The sequence below is a fragment of the Coregonus lavaretus genome, assembly GCF_964263955.1.
Source record: "Coregonus lavaretus genome assembly, contig: HAP1_SCAFFOLD_1941, whole genome shotgun sequence".
NCBI classification, from domain to species: domain Eukaryota; kingdom Metazoa; phylum Chordata; class Actinopteri; order Salmoniformes; family Salmonidae; genus Coregonus; species Coregonus lavaretus.
In genome coordinates this window covers 69,962-92,768 of record NW_028164136.1, presented here as the reverse complement: position 1 = coordinate 92,768, position 22,807 = coordinate 69,962, and the positions used below count along the sequence as shown (strand labels likewise).

At 44.0% G+C, this 22,807-nt stretch overlaps 1 protein-coding gene across 1 annotated transcript in view; it reads right to left on the bottom strand.

Annotated features, from left to right (window-relative positions):
- Window positions 1-208: 208 nt before the first annotated feature.
- The window catches only part of LOC311117432 (unconventional myosin-VIIa-like), a gene marked incomplete at both ends in the record, with an annotated part of 81,862 nt that continues 59,263 nt past the window's right edge, over window positions 209-22,807 (bottom strand). The window contains 5 exons of the mRNA XM_084192364.1: window positions 209-372; window positions 627-753; window positions 10,135-10,252; window positions 15,664-15,828; window positions 18,288-18,515. Of these exons, the coding sequence (XP_084048490.1) occupies window positions 209-372; window positions 627-753; window positions 10,135-10,252; window positions 15,664-15,828; window positions 18,288-18,515 (802 nt within the window). The remainder of the gene's footprint in view (window positions 373-626; window positions 754-10,134; window positions 10,253-15,663; window positions 15,829-18,287; window positions 18,516-22,807) is intronic.

The following is a 22,807-nucleotide window of genomic DNA, read 5'->3' as shown; positions in this document are numbered from 1 at the left end:
GAGAGAGAGAGAGAGAGAGAGAGAGAGAGAGAGAGAGAGAGAGAGAGAGAGAGAGAGAGAGACTAATGAATACAGCTGACATACTACTCTTTTCAGTATACTTTAAAATATATATATACGGTATATATATATATGTACAACTTGATTAAAGTTTGCAAAAGAAAAGTAACGTCTCTAAATCATTAGTTGGGTGTTGTGTCTGACTAACCTTGGTTGACCTCCTGCAGCGCCACAGCGTACTGGGAGCGTTCCCTCAGTCCTCCCAGGAACAGATGCACCAGCTCCGCTATGTTCCCAGCCATCGCTGCATTCAGAGAGAAGTCTCCCTTCAGAGTCAGGAGACTCACAGACTGGCCAAACGCCTTGCCCTCCCTGAGGGAAGGAGAGGAATCAATACCACAAGACAGATCACGGATGGTCAGTCCTTGCATCCGTAGCTCTGTCTAGGAATTTGTGAGTGGTAAAATGTCTCCAGCCCTATGCTGCAGCTGTTTAACCAAAAAGTGGTGGGATGCCAGCTTTGTTGTTGTCTGAATTGCAGATTGACCCTTTCAGTCCCACTAAACTCCATGCTCCCAACCACTGTGCACGCCTGTAACTATGACCTTTGACCTATCTTCCTGTACCTCATGGTGTTGACCCCAGTGACCTCTGGGTAGGAGAGCTGCAGCAGCCTCCTCTCCTTCTCATCCAGGAAGGTGATGCCTGTCCAGTTGATCGCCACAATGAACTGGTTTTTAGGCAGCGCAGGACCTGGGAATATGCATCAGTGGGTAAACAGCACAATAAACAGAATGGATGCATCCCAAATGGCACCCTATTCCCTATATAGTAAACTACTTTAGACCAGAGAATGGCACCCTATTCCCTACATAGTGCACTACTTTAGACCAGAGAATGGCACCCTATTCCCTATATAGTGCACTACTTTTGACCAGAGCCCTATGGTATAACCAATATGGTTACGTCCCAAATTGCACCCTATTCCCTATGTAGTGCACTATTTTTTTACCCAGGGTCCATAGGGATACAGCAGCTCTGCAATGGACCCATAGAGCTCTGGTCAAAAGTAGTGCACTACATAGGGAAAAGGGTGCAATTTGGGACACACTCTAAATGTGTAAACTACTGTACACGTTTTGACCTCTAGGGGGAAACTAAAGCATGACTTGCACTTTGGCTCTGCATTTACATTTACATTTTTACATTTTAGTCATTTAGCAGACGCTCTTATCCAGAGCGACTTACAGGAGCAATTAGGGTTAAGTGCCTTGCTCAAGGGCACATGCTCTGCTGTGACCTGTGGCTACAGGGAGTGGTGGAACACACAGGTGACTGTAAACCCTATGTCATAATCCCACAGAAATCAGAGATTCTACATACGGTACGGTCGTAGCTATATAAACAGAAATCAGATATTCTCCATACCGTACGGTCGTAGCTATATAAACAGAAATCAGAGATTCTGCATACCGTACGGTCGTAGCTATATAAACAGAAATCAGAGATTCTACATACCGTACGGTCGTAGCTATATAAACAGAAATCAGAGATTCTCCATACCGTAGCAGTCGTAGCTATATAAACAGAAATCAGAGATTCTACATACCGTACGGTCGTAGCTATATAAACAGAAATCAGAGATTCTACATACCGTACGGTCGTAGCTATATAAACAGAAATCAGAGATTCTCCATACCGTACGGTCGTAGCTATATAAACAGAAATCAGAGATTCTACATACCGTACGGTCGTAGCTATATAAACACATTTTTTTTCTTAGACATAGGTTGTGTAGAGGTCGTGTTTTTCTCTGGCTGGAGGTAAGCAGGAGGTAAGCTACATGTAGTGTTGAGTAAAGCTTAACCATGTGTTAGATCGTAGGTAGGTAGTTAGCTGTAGTTAAGTATTGTATTTATTGTAGGTTAGTATTGTTGTTATTGTAGGTTTCCGTGGGTAATTGTGGGTTAGTATCGAGGCACGAGGCTAGCTAGCTAGCGGGTAGCTACTGGTAACGATTAGCAACGCTGGAGAGCTGGTTCCAATGGTAATGTAGTCCTAGCCAACGTTTAACTTTTGCTTAACCATGTATTAGATCGTAGGTAGGTAGTTAGCTGTAGTTAGGTATTGTATTTACTGTAGGTTAGTATTGTTGTTATTGTAGGTTTCCGTGGGTAATTGTGGGTTGGTATCGAGGCACGAGGCTAGCTAGCTAGCGGGTAGCTACAGGTAACGATTAGCAACGCTGGAGAGCTGGTTCCAATGGTAATGTAGTCCTAGCCAACGTTTAACTTTTGCTTAACCATGTATTAGATCGTAGGTAGGTAGTTAGCTGTAGTTAGGTATTGTATTTATTGTAGGTTGGTGTTGTTGTTATTGTAGGTTTCCGTGGGTAGTTGTAGGTTAGCATCGAGGCACGAGGCTAGCTAGCTAGCGGGTAGCTACTGGTAACGATTAGCAACGCTGGAGAGCTGGTTCCAACGTTTAATTTTTTATTTTATTTTTTGCTGCGTTGTGAAGGGAACTCGACACGGACTTGAATTGTCTGTTTGGTGTGCTGACACACTCTTGGCAGTTTGTTGTGGCCAGGTGTTGATGCTAAGTTGTGTGTTAATGGATGCTAGCTTGCAGGTTGGCTACGGCGTCATAGCTAGGCTTCGTGGGTTGTTGTGGGTAGTTACTGTGTCTTGGCAGTGTCCTCGGCCGTGCCGGCTGTAGCACGAAGCTAGCTAGCTAGCCGTTCTTCAAACAGAGTCAACACAGTGGCCATTGCTAGCTACCCAACATGACCAGCTGGCTGTACTGTAGTAGCTAACCACAATATACTTGTCCTAGCTAGCCAACGTCTAATCATTGCTGCGTCATGAAAGGAACTTGACACAGACACGAATGATCTGTTTAGTGTGTTATCACATTATTGGTGGTTTGTTGTGACCAAGTGTTGGTGCTAAACGGTGTGTTATTGTTATTGGATGCTAGTCTGCTAGTTGGCTATGGTGTCATAGTTGGCTAGCTGAACAAAGTGGGTTGAGTCTATTCCTTTAAACATTGAACCGCTGTGGTTCACAACAATTCTGATTTCCAAAGGCGGAAGTTGGGAGAGTTTTTTGTTCGGGTGGTTCAGTGAAACAATTTTAGTTTCTGAGGTAGAAGTTTTTGGTGAGGGAGGCCCTGCTCTCTCCGCTCCCAGATGCTTAGTCCATTTCATTCCGATCTCCTCTGCATTTTTGTAGCCATTTGCTACAGCCTGTCAACTATGCCTCTGCCTATCCCTGTTCTCTCCTCTCTGCACAGGCTACACAAACGCACCACACCGCGTGGCTGCTGCCTCTCCAACCTGGTGGTCCCTGCACGCACCACCCACGTGGAGTTCCAGGTCGCAGGCAGCCTCTGGAACTGCCGTTCTGCTGCCAACAAAGCTGACTTCATCCCAGCCTATGCCAACCTCCAGTCCCTCGACTTCCTGGCGCTGACGGAAACATGGATCACCACTGAAAACACCGCTACTCCTACTGCTCTCTCCTCGTCTGACCATGTGTTCTCGCATACCCCGAGAGCATCTGGTCAGAGGGGTGGTGGTACAGGAATCCTCATCTCTCCCAAGTGGACATTCTCAATTTTTCCCCTAACCCATCTGTCTATCTCCTCATTTGAATTCCATGCTGTCACAGTCACTAGCCCATTTAAGCTTAATATCCTTGTCATCTATCGCCCTCCAGGTTCCCTTGGAGAGTTCATCAATGAGCTTGACGCCTTGATAAGTTCCTTCCCTGAGGATGGCTCACCCCTCACAGTTTTGGGGGATTTCAACCTCCCTATGTCCACATTTGACTCATTTCTCTCTGCCTCCTTCTTTCCACTCCTCTCCTCTTTTGACCTCACCCTCTCACCGTCCCCCCCTACTCACAAGGCAGGCAATACGCTTGACCTCATCTTCACTAGATGCTGCTCCTCTACTAATCTCACTGCAACTCCCCTCCATGTCTCCGACCACTACTTTGTTTCCTTTTCTCTCTCACTCTCCTCCCACACTACTCACTCTGCCCCTACACAGATGGTAATGCGCCGCCGCAACCTTCGCTCTCTCTCTCCCACTACTCTCTCCTCTTCCATCCTATCATCTCTTCCCTCTGCTCAATCCTTCTCCCTCCAATCTCCTGATTCTGCCTCCTCAACCCTCCTCTCCTCCCTTTCTGCATCCTTTGACTCTCTGTGTCCCCTATCCTCCCGGCCGGCTCGGTCCTCCCCTCCAGCTCCGTGGCTTGATGACTCATTGCGAGCTCACAGAACAGAGCTCCGGGCAGCGGAGCGGAAATGGAAGAAAACTAAACTCCCTGCCGACCTGGCATCTTTTCACTCCCTCCTCTCTACATTTTCTTCATCTGTTTCTGCTGCTAAGGCCACCTTCTACCACTCTAAATTTCAAGCATCTGCCTCTAACCCTAGGAAGCTCTTTGCCACATTTTCCTCCCTCCTGAATCCTCCCCCCCCCCCCCTCCCCCGCTCCTCTCTCTCTGTGGATGACTTCGTCAACCACTTTGAAAAGAAGGTTGACGACATCCGATCCTCGTTTGTTAAGTCTAATGACACTGCTGGTCCTGCTCACACTGCCCTACCCTATGCTTTGACTTCTTTCTCCCCTCTCTCTCCAGATAAAATCCTGCGACTTGTGACTGCAGGCCGCCCAACAACCTGCCCGCTTGACCCCATCCCCTCCTCCCTTCTCCAGACCATCTCCGGTGACCTTCTCCCCTACCTCACCTCGCTGATCAACTCATCCTTGACCGCTGGCCATGTCCCTTCCGTCTTCAAGAGAGCGAGAGTTACTCCCCTTCTCAAAAAACCAACACTCGACCCCACTGATGTCAACAACTACAGACCAGTATCCCTTCTTTCTTTTCTTTCCAAAACTATTGAGCGTGCCGTCTTTAGCCAACTCTCTTGCTATCTCTCTCAGAATGACCTTCTTGATCCAAACCAATCAGGTTTCAGGACTGGTCATTCAACTGAGACTGCTCTTCTCTGTGTCACGGAGACTCTCCGCACTGCTAAAGCTAACTCTCTCTCCTCTGCTCTTGTCCTTCTAGACCTGTCTGCTGCCTTTGATACTGTGAACCATCAGATCCTCCTCTCCACCCTCTCCGAGATGGGCATCTCCGGCGCGGCTCACTCCTGGATTGCGTCCTACCTGACCGGTCGCTCCTACCAAGTGGCGTGGCGGGAAGCTGTCTCCGCACCACGTGCTCTCACCACTGGTGTCCCCCAGGGATCGGTTCTGGGCCCTCTCCTTTTCTCCCTATACACCAAGTCACTTGGCTCTGTCATATCCTCACATGGCCTTTCCTATCATTGCTACGCTGACGATACACAACTAATCTTCTCCTTTCCCCCTTCTGATAACCAGGTGGCGAATCGCATCTCTGCATGTCTGGCAGACATATCAGTATGGATGACGGATCACCACCTCAAGCTGAACCCTGGCAAGACGGAGCTGCTCTTCCTCCCGGGGAAGGACTGCCCGTTCCATGATCTCGCCATCACGGTTGACAACTCCGCTGTGTCCTCCTCCCAGAGTGCGAAGAGCCTAGGCGTGACCCTGGACAACACCCTGTCGTTCTCCGCCAACATCAAGGCGGTGACCCGCTCCTGCAGGTTCATGCTCTACAACATTCGGAGAGTGCGACCCTGCCTTACACAGGAAGCGGCGCAGGTCCTGGTCCAGGCACTTGTCATCTCCCGTCTGGACTACTGCAACTCGCTGTTGGCTGGGCTCCCTGCCTGTGCCATTAAACCCCTACAACTCATCCAGAATGCCGCAGCCCGTCTGGTGTTCAACCTTCCCAAGTTCTCTCACGTCACCCCCCTCCTCCGCACACTCCACTGGCTTCCAGTTGAAGCTCGCATCCGCTACAAGACCATGGTGCTTGCCTATGGAGCAGTGAGGGGAACGGCACCTCTGTACCTTCAGGCTCTGATCAGTCCCTACACCCAAACGAGGACATTGCGTTCATCCACCTCTGGCCTGCTGGCTCCCCTTCCTCTGCGGAAGCATAGCTCCCGCTCAGCCCAGTCAAAACTGTTCGCTGCTCTGGCACCCCAATGGTGGAACAAGCTCCCTCACGACGCCAGTACAGCGGAGTCACTCACCACCTTCCGGAGACATTTGAAACCCCACCTCTTTAAGGAATACCTGGGATAGGATAAAGTATTCCTTCTAACCCCCCCCCCCCCCCCCAAATTGTAAAGTGGTTATCCCACTGGCTATAGGGTGAACGCACCAATTTGTGAGTCGCTCTGGCTAAGAGCGTCTGCTAAATGACGTTAATGTGCCCTTGAGCAAGGCACTTAACCCTAATTGCTCCTGTAAGTCGCTCTGGTTAAGAGCGTCTGCTAAATGACTAAAATGTAAAAATGTAAATGTATAAACAGAAATCAGAGATTCTCCATACCGTAGCAGTCGTAGCTATATAAACAGAAATCAGAGATTCTCCATACTGTACGGTCGTAGCTATATAAACAGAAATCAGAGATTCTCCATACCGTAGCAGTCGTAGCTATATAAACAGAAATCAGAGATTCTACATACCGTACGGTCGTAGCTATATAAACAGAAATCAGAGATTCTACATACCGTACGGTCGTAGCTATATAAACAGAAATCAGAGATTCTACATACCGTACGGTCGTAGCTATATAAACAGAAATCAGAGATTCTACATACCGTACGGTCGTAGCTATATAAACAGAAATCAGAGATTCTACATACCGTACGGTCGTAGCTATATAAACAGAAATCAGAGATTCTACATACCGTACGGTCGTAGCTATATAAACAGAAATCAGAGATTCTACATACCGTACGGTCGTAGCTATATAAACAGAAATCAGAGATTCTACATACCGTACGGTCGTAGCTATATAAACAGAAATCAGAGATTCTACATACCGTACGGTCGTAGCTATATAAACAGAAATCAGAGATTCTACATACCGTACGGTCGTAGCTATATAAACAGAAATCAGAGATTCTACATACCGTACGGTCGTAGCTATATAAACAGAAATCAGAGATTCTACATACCGTACGGTCGTAGCTATATAAACAGAAATCAGATATTCTGCATACCGTACGGTCGTAGCTATATAAACAGAAATCAGAGATTCTACATACCGTACGGTCGTAGCTATATAAACAGAAATCAGAGATTCTACATACCGTACGGTCGTAGCTATATAAACAGAAATCAGATATTCTGCATACCGTACGGTCGTAGCTATATAAACAGAAATCAGAGATTCTACATACCGTACGGTCGTAGCTATATAAACAGAAATCAGAGATTCTACATACGGTACGGTCGTAGCTATAAAAACAGAAATCAGAGATTCTACATACCGTACGGTCGTAGCTATATAAACAGAAATCAGAGATTCTACATACCGTACGGTCGTAGCTATATAAACAGAAATCAGAGATTCTACATACCGTACGGTCGTAGCTATATAAACAGAAATCAGATATTCTGCATACCGTACGGTCGTAGCTATATAAACAGAAATCAGAGATTCTACATACCGTACGGTCGTAGCTATATAAACAGAAATCAGAGATTCTACATACGGTACGGTCGTAGCTATAAAAACAGAAATCAGAGATTCTACATACCGTACGGTCGTAGCTATATAAACAGAAATCAGAGATTCTACATACCGTACGGTCGTAGCTATATAAACAGAAATCAGAGATTCTACATACCGTACGGTCGTAGCTATATAAACAGAAATCAGAGATTCTCCATACCGTACGGTCGTAGCTATATAAACAGAAATCAGAGATTCTACATACCGTACGGTCGTAGCTATATAAACAGAAATCAGAGATTCTCCATACCGTACGGTCGTAGCTATATAAACAGAAATCAGAGATTCTACATACCGTACGGTCGTAGCTATATAAACAGAAATCAGAGATTCTCCATACCGTAGCAGTCGTAGCTATATAAACAGAAATCAGAGATTCTCCATACTGTACGGTCGTAGCTATATAAACAGAAATCAGAGATTCTCCATACCGTAGCAGTCGTAGCTATATAAACAGAAATCAGAGATTCTACATACCGTACGGTCGTAGCTATATAAACAGAAATCAGAGATTCTACATACCGTACGGTCGTAGCTATATAAACAGAAATCAGAGATTCTACATACCGTACGGTCGTAGCTATATAAACAGAAATCAGAGATTCTACATACCGTACGGTCGTAGCTATATAAACAGAAATCAGAGATTCTACATACCGTACGGTCGTAGCTATATAAACAGAAATCAGAGATTCTACATACCGTACGGTCGTAGCTATATAAACAGAAATCAGAGATTCTACATACCGTACGGTCGTAGCTATATAAACAGAAATCAGAGATTCTACATACCGTACGGTCGTAGCTATATAAACAGAAATCAGAGATTCTACATACCGTACGGTCGTAGCTATATAAACAGAAATCAGAGATTCTACATACCGTACGGTCGTAGCTATATAAACAGAAATCAGAGATTCTACATACCGTACGGTCGTAGCTATATAAACAGAAATCAGAGATTCTACATACCGTACGGTCGTAGCTATATAAACAGAAATCAGATATTCTGCATACCGTACGGTCGTAGCTATATAAACAGAAATCAGAGATTCTACATACCGTACGGTCGTAGCTATATAAACAGAAATCAGATATTCTACATACCGTACGGTCGTAGCTATATAAACAGAAATCAGATATTCTGCATACCGTACGGTCGTAGCTATATAAACAGAAATCAGAGATTCTACATACCGTACGGTCGTAGCTATATAAACAGAAATCAGAGATTCTACATACCGTACGGTCGTAGCTATAAAAACAGAAATCAGAGATTCTACATACCGTACGGTCGTAGCTATATAAACAGAAATCAGAGATTCTACATACCGTACGGTCGTAGCTATATAAACAGAAATCAGAGATTCTCCATACCGTACGGTCGTAGCTATATAAACAGAAATCAGAGATTCTACATACCGTACGGTCGTAGCTATATAAACAGAAATCAAGAGATTCTACATACCGTACGGTCGTAGCTATATAAACAGAAATCAGAGATTCTACATACGGTACGGTCGTAGCTATAAAAACAGAAATCAGAGATTCTACATACCGTACGGTCGTAGCTATATAAACAGAAATCAGAGATTCTCCATACCGTACGGTCGTAGCTATATAAACAGAAATCAGAGATTCTCCATACCGTACGGTCGTAGCTATATAAACAGAAATCAGAGATTCTACATACCGTACGGTCGTAGCTATATAAACAGAAATCAGAGATTCTACATACCGTACGGTCGTAGCTATATAAACAGAAATCAGAGATTCTACATACCGTACGGTCGTAGCTATATAAACAGAAATCAGAGATTCTCCATACCGTACGGTCGTAGCTATATAAACAGAAATCAGAGATTCTACATACCGTACGGTCGTAGCTATATAAACAGAAATCAGAGATTCTACATACGGTACGGTCGTAGCTATATAAACAGAAATCAGAGATTCTACATACCGTACGGTCGTAGCTATATAAACAGAAATCAGAGATTCTACATACCGTACGGTCGTAGCTATATAAACAGAAATCAGAGATTCTCCATACCGTACGGTCGTAGCTATATAAACAGAAATCAGAGATTCTACATACCGTACGGTCGTAGCTATATAAACAGAAATCAGAGATTCTACATACGGTACGGTCGTAGCTATATAAACAGAAATCAGAGATTCTACATACCGTACGGTCGTAGCTATATAAACAGAAATCAGAGATTCTACATACCGTACGGTCGTAGCTATATAAACAGAAATCAGAGATTCTACATACCGTAGCAGTCTTCACATAGAAGAGATGATACTATGCTGCACTAACGGATCAGCCAGTTACTGCAGTTTTATGAGGAAAGTGAGATTGTATTGGAAAACTGTGTGTGTTCCAAATGGCACCCTATTTCCTATATATTTTCCCCTATGGGCCCCGGTCAAAAGTAGTGCAATATATAGGGAGTAGGGTGCTATTTGGGACTTGGTCATTGTGTTTACCTGAGAACCTGGCGGCCTCGAAGAACCGTGAGAAGAACATAGGCCACTTCTGGCGAGCGTAGTCTACCACCTCAGCCTTCACATCTGCTGCTTTCTGCCTGGAGTTGACATACGGACCCTGGTATATGGCAGACAGAGCAACATTAGACAGCACACAGTCGAGACGGAAACTATACTATTCATCCATACAGCTGTCTCTATGACCAGCAGAGACTTCAGGCCTGTTAATAATACAGCTGTCTCTATGACCAGCAGAGACTTCAGGCCTGTTAATAATACAGCTGTCTCTATGACCAGCAGAGACTTCAGGCCTGTTAATAATACAGCTGTCTCTATGACCAGCAGGGACTTCAGGCCTGTTAATAATACAGCTGTCTCTATGACCAGCAGGGACTTCAGGCCTGTTAATAATACAGGCCTGTTAATAATACAGCTGTCTCTATGACCAGCAGAGACTTCAGGTCTGTTAATAATACAGCTGTCTCTATGACCAGCAGAGACTTCAGGCCTGTTAATAATACAGCTGTCTCTATGACCAGCAGAGACTTCAGGTCTGTTAATAATACAGCTGTCTCTATGACCAGCAGAGACTTCAGGCCTGTTAATAATACAGCTGTCTCTATGACCAGCAGAGACTTCAGGCCTGTTAATAATACAGGCCTGTTAATAATACAGCTGTCTCTATGACCAGCAGAGACTTCAGGCCTGTTAATAATACAGCTGTCTCTATGACCAGCAGAGACTTCAGGCCTGTTAATAATACATCTGTCTCTATGACCAGCAGAGACTTCAGGCCTGTTAATAATACAGCTGTCTCTATGACCAGCAGAGACTTCAGGCCTGTTAATAATACAGCTGTCTCTATGACCAGCAGAGACTTCAGGCCTGTTAATAATACAGCTGTCTCTATGACCAGCAGAGACTTCAGGCCTGTTAATAATACAGCTGTCTCTATGACCAGCAGAGACTTCAGGCCTGTTAATAATACAGCTGTCTCTATGACCAGCAGAGACTTCAGGCCTGTTAATAATACAGCTGTCTCTATGACCAGCAGAGACTTCAGGCCTGTTAATAATACAGCTGTCTCTATGACCAGCAGAGACTTCAGGTCTGTTAATAATACAGCTGTCTCTATGACCAGCAGAGACTTCAGGACTGTTAATAATACAGCTGTCTCTATGACCAGCAGGGACTTCAGGCCTGTTAATAATACAGCTGTCTCTATGACCAGCAGAGACTTCAGGCCTGTTAATAATACAGCTGTCTCTATGACCAGCAGGGACTTCAGGCCTGTTAATAATACAGCTGTCTCTATGACCAGCAGAGACTTCAGGCCTGTTAATAATACAGGCCTGTTAATAATACAGCTGTCTCTATGACCAGCAGAGACTTCAGGCCTGTTAATAATACAGCTGTCTCTATGACCAGCAGAGACTTCAGGCCTGTTAATAATACAGCTGTCTCTATGACCAGCAGGGACTTCAGGCCTGTTAATAATACAGCTGTCTCTATGACCAGCAGAGACTTCAGGACTGTTAATAATACAGCTGTCTCTATGACCAGCAGAGACTTCAGGCCTGTTAATAATACAGCTGTCTCTATGACCAGCAGAGACTTAGGACTGTTAATAATACAGCTGTCTCTATGACCAGCAGGGACTTCAGGCCTGTTAATAATACAGCTGTCTCTATGACCAGCAGAGACTTCAGGACTGTTAATAATACAGCTGTCTCTATGACCAGCAGAGACTTCAGGCCTGTTAATAATACAGCTGTCTCTATGACCAGCAGAGACTTCAGGACTGTTAATAATACAGCTGTCTCTATGACCAGCAGAGACTTCAGGACTGTTAATAATACAGCTGTCTCTATGACCAGCAGAGACTTCAGGACTGTTAATAATACAGCTGTCTCTATGACCAGCAGAGACTTCAGGCCTATTAATAATACAGCTGTCTCTATGACCAGCAGAGACTTCAGGCCTGTTAATAATACAGCTGTCTCTATGACCAGCAGAGACTTCAGGCCTGTTAATAATACAGCTGTCTCTATGACCAGCAGAGACTTCAGGTCTGTTAATAATACAGGCCTGTTAATAATACAGCTGTCTCTATGACCAGCAGAGACTTCAGGACTGTTAATAATACAGCTGTCTCTATGACCAGCAGAGACTTCAGGCCTGTTAATAATACAGGCCTGTTAATAATACAGCTGTCTCTATGACCAGCAGAGACTTCAGGTCTGTTAATAATACAGCTGTCTCTATGACCAGCAGAGACTTCAGGTCTGTTAATAATACAGCTGTCTCTATGACCAGCAGAGACTTCAGGCCTGTTAATAATACAGCTGTCTCTATGACCAGCAGAGACTTCAGGCCTGTTAATAATACAGGCCTGTTAATAATACAGCTGTCTCTATGACCAGCAGGGACTTCAGGCCTGTTAATAATACAGCTGTCTCTATGACCAGCAGAGACTCCAGGCCTGTTAATAATACAGCTGTCTCTATGACCAGCAGAGACTTCAGGCCTGTTAATAATACAGCTGTCTCTATGACCAGCAGAGACTTCAGGTCTGTTAATAATACAGGCTTGTTAATAATACAGCTGTCTCTATGACCAGCAGAGACTTCAGGACTGTTAATAATACAGCTGTCTCTATGACCAGCAGAGACTTCAGGCCTGTTAATAATACAGGCCTGTTAATAATACAGCTGTCTCTATGACCAGCAGAGACTTCAGGTCTGTTAATAATACAGCTGTCTCTATGACCAGCAGAGACTTCAGGTCTGTTAATAATACAGCTGTCTCTATGACCAGCAGAGACTTCAGGCCTGTTAATAATACAGCTGTCTCTATGACCAGCAGAGACTTCAGGCCTGTTAATAATACAGGCCTGTTAATAATACAGCTGTCTCTATGACCAGCAGAGACTTCAGGTCTGTTAATAATACAGCTGTCTCTATGACCAGCAGGGACTTCAGGCCTGTTAATAATACAGCTGTCTCTATGACCAGCAGGGACTTCAGGCCTGTTAATAATACAGCTGTCTCTATGACCAGCAGAGACTTCAGGCCTGTTAATAATACAGCTGTCTCTATGACCAGCAGGGACTTCAGGCCTGTTAATAATACAGCTGTCTCTATGACCAGCAGAGACTTCAGGCCTGTTAATAATACAGGCCTGTTAATAATACAGCTGTCTCTATGACCAGCAGGGACTTCAGGCCTGTTAATAATACAGCTGTCTCTATGACCAGCAGAGACTTCAGGTCTGTTAATAATACAGCTGTCTCTATTACCAGCAGGGACTTCAGGCCTGTTAATAATACAGCTGTCTCTATGACCAGCAGAGACTTCAGGCCTGTTAATAATACAGGCCTGTTAATAATACAGCTGTCTCTATGACCAGCAGGGACTTCAGGCCTGTTAATAATACAGCTGTCTCTATGACCAGCAGGGACTTCAGGCCTGTTAATAATACAGCTGTCTCTATGACCAGCAGGGACTTCAGGCCTGTTAATAATACAGCTGTCTCTATGACCAGCAGAGACTTCAGGCCTGTTAATAATACAGCTGTCTCTATGACCAGCAGAGACTTCAGGCCTGTTAATAATACAGGCCTGTTAATAATACAGCTGTCTCTATGACCAGCAGGGACTTCAGGCCTGTTAATAATACAGCTGTCTCTATGACCAGCAGAGACTTCAGGTCTGTTAATAATACAGCTGTCTCTATTACCAGCAGGGACTTCAGGCCTGTTAATAATACAGCTGTCTCTATGACCAGCAGAGACTTCAGGCCTGTTAATAATACAGGCCTGTTAATAATACAGCTGTCTCTATGACCAGCAGGGACTTCAGGCCTGTTAATAATACAGCTGTCTCTATGACCAGCAGGGACTTCAGGCCTGTTAATAATACAGCTGTCTCTATGACCAGCAGGGACTTCAGGCCTGTTAATAATACAGCTGTCTCTATGACCAGCAGAGACTTCAGGCCTGTTAATAATACAGCTGTCTCTATGACCAGCAGAGACTTCAGGCCTGTTAATAATACAGCTGTCTCTATGACCAGCAGGGACTTCAGGCCTGTTAATAATACAGCTGTCTCTATGACCAGCAGAGACTTCAGGCCTGTTAATAATACAGCTGTCTCTATGACCAGCAGAGACTTCAGGCCTGTTAATAATACAGCTGTCTCTATGACCAGCAGAGACTTCAGGTCTGTTAATAATACAGGCCTGTTAATAATACAGCTGTCTCTATGACCAGCAGAGACTTCAGGACTGTTAATAATACAGCTGTCTCTATGACCAGCAGAGACTTCAGGCCTGTTAATAATACAGGCCTGTTAATAATACAGCTGTCTCTATGACCAGCAGAGACTTCAGGTCTGTTAATAATACAGCTGTCTCTATGACCAGCAGAGACTTCAGGTCTGTTAATAATACAGCTGTCTCTATGACCAGCAGAGACTTCAGGCCTGTTAATAATACAGCTGTCTCTATGACCAGCAGAGACTTCAGGCCTGTTAATAATACAGGCCTGTTAATAATACAGCTGTCTCTATGACCAGCAGAGACTTCAGGTCTGTTAATAATACAGCTGTCTCTATGACCAGCAGAGACTTCAGGTCTGTTAATAATACAGCTGTCTCTATGACCAGCAGAGACTTCAGGCCTGTTAATAATACAGCTGTCTCTATGACCAGCAGAGACTTCAGGCCTGTTAATAATACAGGCCTGTTAATAATACAGCTGTCTCTATGACCAGCAGGGACTTCAGGCCTGTTAATAATACAGCTGTCTCTATGACCAGCAGGGACTTCAGGCCTGTTAATAATACAGCTGTCTCTATGACCAGCAGAGACTTCAGGCCTGTTAATAATACAGCTGTCTCTATGACCAGCAGGGACTTCAGGCCTGTTAATAATACAGCTGTCTCTATGACCAGCAGAGACTTCAGGCCTGTTAATAATACAGGCCTGTTAATAATACAGCTGTCTCTATGACCAGCAGGGACTTCAGGCCTGTTAATAATACAGCTGTCTCTATGACCAGCAGAGACTTCAGGTCTGTTAATAATACAGCTGTCTCTATGACCAGCAGGGACTTCAGGCCTGTTAATAATACAGCTGTCTCTATGACCAGCAGAGACTTCAGGCCTGTTAATAATACAGGCCTGTTAATAATACAGCTGTCTCTATGACCAGCAGGGACTTCAGGCCTGTTAATAATACAGCTGTCTCTATGACCAGCAGGGACTTCAGGCCTGTTAATAATACAGCTGTCTCTATGACCAGCAGGGACTTCAGGCCTGTTAATAAGTAATATTCAGGGTTTGAGTAATTTCATTTCAATTAAACCCATTTTATGAGGAACATTCAAACTGGAATTTCAGTTCACTTGCTGAATTGACTGAATTGAAATGGAATTCACCACAACCCCTTTAATGAGTGATCTAACTCATGTTTGTATTTACTGTCTACATTTTAAAATTGTTAAATAAACTCAAATGAATCAGTCAACTCACCTGAGCATGGGCAGCGCTGACCATCTGTAACCATTGGTCCTGAGACTTGGCCTCCAGAAGAGAGGAGTTGATGCAGTCCTGAACTACAGTCTTAGCGTTGTCAAGACTACAGTCTGATCCATACTGGATGTAGAAGTGTTTGGCTGACAGCTGGACTATGTCATCCTGGACAGAATGGAGATTAGAAGAGACATTAGTTCAAGTTTAAGTAAAAAACTTTATTACCCATTTCTTTGTTAGAAGTAGGAATTTTCGTCTTTCGGCTTCAGGAAGATATCAGTTGGAATTTGTCTTCGGCCTTACATGCTGACTAGACCAGGCGCGTGCGTGCGCCATTGTTGCACGCATGTTGATTTTGTCCACCCACACCAGACGCGATCAGGACACGCAGGTTGAAATATCAAAACGAACTCTGAACCAACTATATTAATTTGGGGACAGGTCGAAAAGCATTAAACATTCATGGCAATTTAGCTAGCTAGCTTGCTGTTGATAACTAATTTATCCTGGGATATAAACATTGGGTTGTTATTTTACCTGAAATGCACAAGAGTCCTCTACTCCGACAATTAATCCACAGATAAAAGGATAAACCGAGTTAGTTTCTAGTAATCTCTCCTCCTTCAGGCTTCTTCTTCTTTGGACTTTATATTGCGGTTGGCAACCAACTTTAAGGTGCATTACCACCACCAACTGGACCGGAGTGTGGACCGCAGTTAATCTTTCAATCACCCACGTGGGAATATGCTCCTAAAAAACCAATGAGGAGGCGGGACTTGCAGCGCGTCAAGCGTCACAAACAGAACAAAGTTCTATTTTAGCACCTGGCTACGCAGACGCTCGTTGACAAGCAGTTTGGATGCAATGATTGAATAACATGTATGTGTTGTCAGAATGTTAGGAAGACATCCGTAGGAATTTGTCTTCGGCTTTAGGAAGACATCCGTAGGAATTTGTCTTCGGCTTTAGGAATTCATCAGTAGGAATTTGTCTTCGGCTTTAGGAATTCATCAGTAGGAATTTGTCTTCGGCTTTAGGAATTCATCAGTAGGAATTTTGTCTTCGGCTTTAGGAATTCATCAGTAGGAATTTGTCTTCATTTTAGGAAGACATCAGTAGAAAGATATCAGTAGGCAATAAAATGATAAAATATAACAGTAACAAAGAGCGATTGTGTGTCAAAACGATTCATTTAAAATGTAATGCCTTGTGAAATGGTTTGTTTTGACTGTACAAATAATGTAGATCACAGTACAAATCCCTTAAAGGGGCAATCTGCAGTTGCTACATACATTTTTGGACTTATAAATTAATGATATGTTCCCATTGATTCTTGAAGAATATAACTTATAAATGCCTCATGAGCTTAGTTCAACTGTCGTACCCCGTCAGAACCCCAAATATAAGCTTGTTTTATTTACTCCAATGTTGGTCAACAATGGAAATGTAAAAAAAACACTGTATATCCTCAAAACATGGTTAAAACTATCATGTTGATATCATGGATGGTCAGTCCTTGAATTTGAGAGTGGTTACATTTCTCCAGCCCCATTCCCTCAGTTTTTTTTACTGAAACAGTGGAGGACGGTTTGTTATTGTTTCAACTGCGGATTCCCCCTTTACATTTACATTACATTTTAGTCATTTAGCAGATGCTCTTATCCAGAGCGACTTACAGTTAGTGAGTGCATACATTTTTTCATACTGATTTTTTCATACTTTTTTCATACTGGTCCCCCCGTGGGAAACGAACCCACAACCCATGCTCTACCAACTGAGCTACAGGGGACTTTAAAGTGGTCTTTCGAGCCAGATATGACCCAGCAACCTTACAGTAGTTATAGCCTGCGTCCCAAATGGCACCCTATTCCCTTTATAGAGCCCCATAGCCTTGGTCAAAAGTAGTGCACTATATAGGGAATAGGGTGCCGTTTGGGATACAGCCATGGCTAGACAGAGCATCACATTACCTACCTTCACACACTGGTACTCTATAGATCACGGTACATGTTCCAAACCTTTACAGTGGTTCATCGAGACGGACATTAACCTGTGGCGTAGATCACTTTACCTCAAGACTGACTTTTGTGCAGGGTGAGGTTGTCCCTAGACGTTGATCTTGGGGTCAGTTTCAGTATTCCCCCCCCCCCCCCCCCCGCTAATTGTGAGTGTGTCACACCCGGGCTCTGGGACTCTATATGTTGAGCCAGGGTGTGGTCATTCTATGTGGTGTATTTCTATGTTGGGAGTTCTGGTTTGTGTATTTCTATGTTGGCCTGAGTGGCTTCCAATCAGAGGCAACGAGTGTCAGCTGTCGGTGGTTGTCTCTGATTGGGAGCCATATTTAAACTGTCTGTTTTCCCTTTTGTTTTTTGTGGGATCTTGTTTCTAGTTGGTTTGTGTTAGACCGTGAACTGTCACGTTTTCGTTTTGTTGTTTTTTGATCGTGTCTCTAATAAAGAGTATGTTTGCCTGCAACGCTGCGCCTTGGTCCTCATCTCTGTTCGACGATCGTGACAGAGGGTTAGGATTGGGGTAGGGGAAACTGGTCCTAGACCTGTAGCTAGAGGAAACTTCACCCCAGATCAAGTGACAGAGCCTCCCACATAGCACACTACCATCACCTTGTCACACTGGTACTCTCCGAAGCGTAGCCCCCTGATGACCTGTCGGTAGATGAGGTCTGTGCTGACGGTGTCCTCTTTGCAGTCGTGCCACGGGGTGAAGATCTCCTTCCTGTAGTAGAGCCGCCAGGGGGCGTGCTGCTCCTGTCCACCCTTTCGCTTCACTTCCTGTTCGCACTGGGAGATGGCGTCCATCACGTGCTCCTGTCCGCTGCCCAGCGACCACACCTGGAGCGGAGCCAAGAGAAAATTAATATTTGGACACTGAAGTTTTAGCCTTCTCTAGCAACTGAAATTTGGACACTGACTGTAGGCCTATAACTCTCACATGTCGTCTAATAAGATAGTATTTCTTGCTGTAAAATTATACACCAAATGTTAATTTTGTCTAGGGAACAGGAGTGGAGAAATATGATTGATGTCTTTCGGCATCTTGAGAGAATGGAATGAACGGTTAGGGACCATGCAAACATGCTGTCTTTGTCAGCGACGTAAAAGCTGACAGTAGGCTATTTCAACCACATAAAACAGACATTTTCTCAGAATCTTGTTGGATTGTTTTCACAGCTTTTCATTTCCTTGAAACGGGTCAAACTGATGTCATTTAGACATTTTCCAAGGAAAATCTTTCCGCTGTTTTAGAGTTAGGCTATTTCATTTTCTCCCCGGTCCCTACACGTCCTTGCTCTGCGAGCAGAAATGGAAGAGAAAACTTTACAGATGTCAACTAGATTAGGCTTATTATTGATGCATTCATTCTATCGATTAAATACATTGTTCTGGTGAGCACCGCTTTTATTAGTCTTCTAGGGCAACAAATAATGACAGAAGAGAAACTGCATGTCGGCCTGTCTGTTGGTTGGCTAGCCTACCAATGTTGAACATTATATGCAGAAAAATATCTAAAATAGGAAACCTGAGTAGGCAGAGATGACTAGCTGGGGCTGTCGTGGACAGCAGTGGACACGCCAACCACTTCAGGCTACTACACTTTTGGTGTTTTCATTTAATAGATGTTTCTTTTTAATTCATCAAATGGCGGTACGTTCACTGCTTTAGATGCTCATTATAGATCGAATGTGCGCATGTAGCCTACTTTCTGAAGTGATTTGTTTGACAATCAGATGAAAACACGCCACATTAAAAAGTAATACATTTTTACAGCTAAATGTCTATACTATTCTACCCATTAAACATCTGGACTCTGCAGTGTGATGTTTCTACACCTCATCTGGACACTGCAGTGTGATGTTTCTACACCTCATCTGGACTATTCAGTGTGATGTTTCTACACCTCATCTGGACTATTCAGTGTGATGTTTCTACACCTCATCTGGACTATTCAGTGTGATGTTGCTACACCTCATCTGGACTCTGCAGTGTGATGTTGCTACACCTCATCTGGACTATTTAGTGTGATGTTGCTACACCTCATCTGGACTCTGCAGTGTGATGTTGCTACACCTCATCTGGACTATTCAGTGTGATGTTTCTACAGCTCATCTGGACTCTGCAGTGTGATGTTTCTACACCTCATCTGGACTATTCAGTGTGATGTTTCTACACCTCATCTGAACTATTAAGTGTGATGTTTCTACACCTCATCTGGACTATTCAGTGTGATGTTGCTACACCTCATCTGGACTCTGCAGTGTGATGTTGCTACACCTCATCTGGACTCTGCAGTGTGATGTTTCTAAACCTCATCTGGACTATTCAGTGTGATGTTTCTACACCTCATCTGGACTATTCAGTGTGATGTTTCTACACCTCATCTGGACTATTCAGTGTGATGTTTCTACACCTCATCTGGACTATTCAGTGTGATGTTTCTACACCTCATCTGGACTATTCAGTGTGATGTTTCTACACCTCATCTGGACTATTCAGTGTGATGTTGCTACACCTCATCTGGACTCTGCAGTGTGATGTTGCTACACCTCATCAGGACTCTGCAGTGTGATGTTGCTACACCTCATCAGGACTATTCAGTGTGATGTTTCTACACCTCATCTGGACTATTCAGTGTGATGTTTCTACACCTCATCTGGACTATTCAGTGTGATGTTTCTACACCTCATCTGGACTATTCAGTGTGATGTTTCTACACCTCATCTGGACTATTCAGTGTGATGTTTCTACACCTCATCAGGACTATTCAGTGTGATGTTTCTACAGCTCATCAGGACTATTCAGTGTGATGTTTCTACACCTCATCTGGACTATTCAGTGTGATGTTTCTACAGCTCATCTGGACTCTGCAGTGTGATGTTTCTACACCTCATCAGGACTATTCAGTGTGATGTTTCTACAGCTCACCAGGACTATTCAGTGTGATGTTTCTACACCTCATCTGGACTATTCAGTGTGATGTTTCTACAGCTCATCTAGACTCTGCAGTGTGATGTTTCTACACCTCATCAGGACTATTCGGTGTGATGTTTCTACAGCTCATCAGGACTCTGCAGTGTGATGTTTCTACACCTCATCTGGACTATTCAGTGTGATGTTTCTACACCTCATCAGGACTATTCAGTGTGATGTTTCTACACCTCATCAGGACTATTCAGTGTGATGTTTCTACAGCTCATCAGACTATTCAGTGTGATGTTTCTACACCTCATCTGGACTCTGCAGTGTGATGTTTCTACAACTCATCTGGACTCTGCAGTGTGATGTTTCTACACCTCATCTGGACTATTCAGTGTGATGTTTCTACAGCTCATCTAGACTCTGAAGTGTGATGTTTCTACACCTCATCAGGACTATTCGGTGTGATGTTTCTACAGCTCATCAGGACTATTCAGTGTGATGTTTCTACACCTCATCTGGACTATTCAGTGTGATGTTTCTACACCTCATCAGGACTATTCAGTGTGATGTTTCTACACCTCATCTGGACTATTCAGTGTGATGTTTCTACACCTCATCTGGACTATTCAGTGTGATGTTTCTACACCTCATCTGGACTATTCAGTGTGATGTTTCTACACCTCATCAGGACTATTCAGTGTGATGTTTCTACAGCTCATCAGGACTATTCAGTGTGATGTTTCTACACCTCATCTGGACTATTCAGTGTGATGTTTCTACAGCTCATCTGGACTCTGCAGTGTGATGTTTCTACACCTCATCAGGACTATTCAGTGTGATGTTTCTACAGCTCACCAGGACTATTCAGTGTGATGTTTCTACACCTCATCTGGACTATTCAGTGTGATGTTTCTACAGCTCATCTAGACTCTGCAGTGTGATGTTTCTACACCTCATCAGGACTATTCGGTGTGATGTTTCTACAGCTCATCAGGACTCTGCAGTGTGATGTTTCTACACCTCATCTGGACTATTCAGTGTGATGTTTCTACACCTCATCAGGACTATTCAGTGTGATGTTTCTACACCTCATCAGGACTATTCAGTGTGATGTTTCTACAGCTCATCAGGACTATTCAGTGTGATGTTTCTACACCTCATCTGGACTCTGCAGTGTGATGTTTCTACAACTCATCTGGACTCTGCAGTGTGATGTTTCTACACCTCATCTGGACTATTCAGTGTGATGTTTCTACAGCTCATCTAGACTCTGAAGTGTGATGTTTCTACACCTCATCAGGACTATTCGGTGTGATGTTTCTACAGCTCATCAGGACTATTCAGTGTGATGTTTCTACACCTCATCTGGACTATTCAGTGTGATGTTTCTACACCTCATCAGGACTATTCAGTGTGATGTTTCTACACCTCATCAGGACTATTCAGTGTGATGTTTCTACAGCTCATCAGGACTATTCAGTGTGATGTTTCTACACCTCATCTGGACTCTGCAGTGTGATGTTTCTACACCTCATCTGGACTCTGCAGTGTGATGTTTCTACACCTCATCTGGACTCTGCAGTGTGATGTTTCTACACCTCATCTGGACTATTCAGTGTGATGTTTCTACACCTCATCAGGACTATTCGGTGTGATGTTTCTACAGCTCATCAGGACTATTCAGTGTGATGTTTCTACACCTCATCTGGACTATTCAGTGTGATGTTTCTACACCTCATCAGGACTATTCAGTGTGATGTTTCTACACCTCATCAGGACTATTCAGTGTGATGTTTCTACACCTCATCTGGACTCTGCAGTGTGATGTTTCTACAACTCATCTAGACTCTGAAGTGTGATGTTTCTACACCTCATCAGGACTATTCGGTGTGATGTTTCTACAGCTCATCAGGACTATTCAGTGTGATGTTTCTACACCTCATCTGGACTATTCAGTGTGATGTTTCTACAGCTCATCAGGACTATTCAGTGTGATGTTTCTACACCTCATCTGGACTATTTAGTGTGATGTTTCTACACCTCATCAGGACTATTCAGTGTGATGTTTCTACACCTCATCTGGACTCTGCAGTGTGATGTTTCTACAACTCATCTGGACTCTGCAGTGTGATGTTTCTACACCTCATCTGGACTATTCAGTGTGATGTTTCTACACCTCATCAGGACTATTCAGTGTGATGTTTCTA